The sequence below is a fragment of the Glycine soja genome, chromosome 2 (assembly GCF_004193775.1).
Source record: "Glycine soja cultivar W05 chromosome 2, ASM419377v2, whole genome shotgun sequence".
NCBI lineage: Eukaryota > Viridiplantae > Streptophyta > Magnoliopsida > Fabales > Fabaceae > Glycine > Glycine soja.
The window spans coordinates 49,619,635-49,624,227 of NC_041003.1; the positions used below are offsets into that span (position 1 = coordinate 49,619,635).

General features: G+C 36.4%; 1 protein-coding gene across 2 annotated transcripts; it reads right to left on the minus strand.

Moving 5' to 3' along the window:
- Nucleotides 1-384: 384 nt before the first annotated feature.
- LOC114402883 (heterogeneous nuclear ribonucleoprotein 1-like) lies at nt 385-4,348 on the minus strand. 2 transcript variants are annotated; one of them, XM_028365577.1, is made up of 4 exons: nt 3,812-4,348; nt 3,254-3,480; nt 1,757-2,954; nt 385-946 (listed from the first exon to the last, which is right to left on the minus strand). In XM_028365577.1, exons 2-4 carry the CDS (start codon nt 3,473-3,475, stop codon nt 933-935), a joined length of 1,434 nt encoding a protein of 477 aa, XP_028221378.1. In that variant the 5' UTR covers nt 3,476-3,480; nt 3,812-4,348; the 3' UTR covers nt 385-932. The 2 variants fall into 2 exon arrangements, with proteins under 2 accessions (XP_028221378.1, XP_028221369.1); XM_028365568.1 differs by lacking the exon at nt 3,812-4,348 and having other exon boundaries at nt 3,254-3,487.
- Nucleotides 4,349-4,593: the final 245 nt, after the last annotated feature.

Sequence of the window (4,593 nt, forward strand, 5' to 3'; positions counted from 1 at the left end):
TAAGACTATGGATATATACAATTGTGTGTGTGTGTCTGTGTAGAGAGAGAGAGAGAGAGGGCAACATTTTAAGGGGGGGTTTTCAGGGGAAGTTGAAAGTGATACAAGACAAATCCTGATCCATATAGGGATAAGAGTTAGCATGACCACACAGAAATTCTATCTTATGATCCAAATTCGAAATGTAAGAAAGAAACAACCAAAAAAACTACTATTGACAAACATAAGCTTAAAAAAAAAATAAAAAATTAACCATGCTCCCTTATTTTAACCAATCAATTTTGGTCCATAAATAGATGCCATAACATGCTCAATATTTCCACCACAAAGTTACAAAAACCAAACAGGAGAGGAAAGCAACTATTATGAATAGAGTCGTAATATCAGTAGGATCCAGATTTGGAATGAAACAAGAAAACCAAAGTATAAAGTTGTATAACAAAAGTCTAACAAAAAATAATATCTGTCCAGTAACTAATTATTTGATGGGGGATCCAAGATGGATACCCCTCTAATGTCTCAAACCTGATAAATCAAACTGAACTTCACTTACAATTTGATCAGAAACATGTCCCATGAAAAAGATGGTGACAAGAACAAACAGCTTTGCCAAGCATTACAGTGGCAAAAAAAAATTCAAAAATTAATAAACTATCATTAAGCATACTAAATATGGTGCATCTCTCCAGCAATGCACTATTAAACTACTGGAACCAATCTTCCTGAGTATATCCCGCAATCTGATGTTACACCTCAATCAAATTCCAAGAAAGGAACCTAGCCTTGAAAAATAAAGACAAACAAAAATCCCAAACCTTACACAAAAACACTTGTGACTGATTTAGCTTCTGTATGATTTCACAGTACCTCGTCTTTTTTAACCAGTTTCCCTTGATCTACTGTTACCATAACATATCCAATTAACATATCTCCTAAGCAGCAATTCCTGAAACAAGTAGACATGCAACAAAAGAAAATGAGTATACAATGAAGTTGAACCAGAACAGGTAAAAAATGTAATGGAAATACTAAAATGCCAACCCTTTCACAACAATATAATACAAGAAAGTATAATCAAAACTCATTTTCACTAACAAATAAAAGAGTGAGTAATCTATGCCTACATCTCTAGTATCTTGCAAATTAGTATAACATCACATGAAACATCAAATTCAAATAGTATCATTAAATGAAAGTAATCAAGAAACTCGGGCATTATTACAGCAAGCTACGGGCATGCCTGATTTGAGATATTTCTTTATTTTATTTTTGTTTTCACTAATAATTAAAAAAATCTCACTTTGTTTTTACTTTATCCTGTTCCTATATAAATCTTTAAAACATAAATAAAGTAAAAATTAAGTGATATTTTAGTAATCACATGCAAAAATAAGAAATGAGAACATAAAATGTTTTCTCAAACAAACCAGACAGGCCCTAATATACTTTTAGACTGTAGCAAGAATTTACAATGACAACATCAAGAATTCAGGAATAAAGGAAACATGTCAATAAAGTCAGGAACCTAGGGTGTTTGATATAAGTAAAAGAAGACATGAATAATGCTTCCATGTTATGTTCATCTATATTCACAATTACATGATGATCATAAGCTTAAAGACAAATCCTATTCTGAAACATAGAAAGTCTAAAACACACAATTGGTTTTATGAAAAAATTGGAAATAAACAACGGACAATGTATTAACTATGATCTAATTTTCTACAGGAGAAAAGAATGTAGCAAAAGATCTTACCTCTATTAGTTTGTCTACTTATTACATTGTAGTTTCCAATAAAACCCTCAGAACTCTTTACTAGATCATCTGAAGCTATACCACCAAGTCCACCATAACCAAACGAACCAGAAGCATCTATCTCAGAAGCAGCAGACCGCAAAGTTGAGTCACTGTAAACTGAACCATTGCGGTACAAGTCCCCATAGGATCCTTCATAATCACCAGTTGGTGCAGTAAATGTTGAGGATTGAGGCACACTTGGGCTGCTGTTCCTTCCATACCCTCCACCTCCTAAACCAATGCTGTTATCTCCACCTTCATAAGAGCCCCAAGTACTATACCCAGAGGCAGCCCCTCCACCCTGGGTTGGAACTGATGGACCCCAATTGGTGCCAGCATTTCCAATTGAAACACCAAAAGTCCCACTTCCAGATCCCAAGTAAGCGCCAGGGCTGACTGGACTATTGACAGCATTGTTCAGGCCCCCATTTCCCCAAACACTCCGAGAAGCTGAGTTCATAAGAGAACCGCTTCTCCCATTGCCCCCGCTATTGCCAATAGGAGTGGTGTATCTGTTAGAGTTGCCATCGTTGAAAGGACTCATCCGACCGTATCCAAGATTGCCACCATAACCGGAAGTCCCTCCATAGCTTGGGTTCAATCCTAAATCCAAATTCACTCCCATTCCATAACCACTGGAGCCAAATGGGGTAAACCCACTTCTAGCACTAGTAAGTGGACTAAACCTTCCATCCATCCTGACTCCATAACCTCCAATTGGATTCATATTGAAACCCTGAGCATAACTATTTAGGAAGCTACTGGTCCTATTCAAACCATAGTTATATCCTATCAATGGGCTTCGGGTAGGTCCAGGGGAAAGCTCTTTAGGAACTGCCCTCTTGACCTCAACCATCTTCCCATTGAGTTCATGAAATGTCTTATAAAGAACTCTGTCCACAGCTTCTTCTGAATCATAAGTGATGAAGCCAAAACCTCTTGGCCTCTGGGTATTGTGGTCATACATTACAACAACATCAGTAATTGTACCAAACTGATCAAAGTACTTCTTAAAATCACTCTCTGTGATTGTTGATGGTAAACCTCCAACAAAAATCTTTTTGGTGCGTCCAGGACTAGGAGATCCATGGATGCTACCAGTCTGTCTGTTTATAGTTTGCTGATCATCCCTAGGAACAGCTTTCTTGGCTTCAACCTGCAAATTGACAGCACAACACACACGGATCAAATCTGCAACTCATTTTCAGCTTCCTGTCCTATAAGCAAAAAGAGTTCAAGCTTAATCCAATGCAGCCATAAAAATCCAAGCACCAATTAGGCTGAATGGAGCCAAAATGAGCATGATTCATATCACACCAACATAGTAGAAAATTATAAAAGTAGGGACACAATGATCTCTATCAGAAACAGAAATTTAGCTAGGTCCCATCACTGCCCATCCAAATAACATGTATATTGACATAATGCTTAGCAAATCTATAATGAAAAACTCACTGTGCGGCCATCAATTATGTGCTTATCCATAATGACTCTCTCCGCAGCAGAAGGATCAGCAAAGACAACAAATCCGAAACCACGAGCACGGCCTGTTGTCCGATCTCTCATGATCACTGCCTCTATCACCTCTCCATATTTCCCAAAATATTCTTTGAGACGTTCGTCATCGGTGTCCCAGGAAATTCCCCCAATGAAGAGCTTGCCAAGATCCGATTCCATCAGTTCTGTCATCAACCATGCCCAGTTAACCATCAATCACTCATTTCATCAAACAAATCCAATCCATCCACTCTTATTGAATCAAAATTCTCATGCCAAACCAAAACAAAACAACATAACATGAAAAATTAGAAATTAGAAATTCCAAACACACAATCTAGATTCTAGACTATTCAGTGATGGGCAAAGTTCCAGTCCCAGAACCAATCTAAATGCATAGCTGATTGAATAATGCACAATTGAGCTCAACCACCAGAAAGATTCAATTTTTCAAGAGCAAAAACAAAGCAAAACGATCAGAAATGCAGATTAGATAAATCTGCGAAGAAGGGTCACCTTATGTTGAATCTCAGACAGAACCCAGTTGGTGCTTCAATCAGATACGAAGTGGGTTATGCCAAATTCGATCTCTAAGAGAATCGGATCTTTGAAGCATCAATAAAAAAAACTGAACCAAAATATCTAATCCAGCAAAGAGGGAAAACCAAGCAGCTATGTTTTTTTTTAAAAAAAACAATTGTTTCTAATGTTTTTTTTAGTTTGTTTTTTTTTTCTTTTCTTTGCTGGGATCAGAGAAGAAGAAATTGAGAGAAGGCGAAGAGATCAAAGGAACTCAGATGGGGAATTCACCATCCAAAGATGAGAGGTTGGTTGGTGATGGAAACAAAAAAGAACTAATAATAATAAAAAGAATAATAATGAGAGGTCATGTGAAAATTTGAATGGCAGGGAAAACTAAGAATGGGAATGAAAGAAAACAGAGGATGTGGTGTCATCCTCTCTCTCTCCTTCTTTGCTTTCTTATCTTGTTGCTTGCTTGCTTCCACTAGGGACCCTTAATTAAATCTAAAGAAATGGAATTTGAAGCAAACATGGCCAAAACACAGTTCACAATTTATATATAAATACATATTTTTTAACAGAGAGACAGCCACACTGCAAATCGTGCAAGAATATTTGGAGGAGCCAGCAAATGACAACAGATCATGGTGTTTTTAAAATTATAATTAAATAATTTCAACTATATGTAAATGGAAAATGTAAATCACCTATTTATTTATTTATTTATTAATCTTTAAATAAATAATATGGATTTTCACAAAAGAAATTAATGTGAA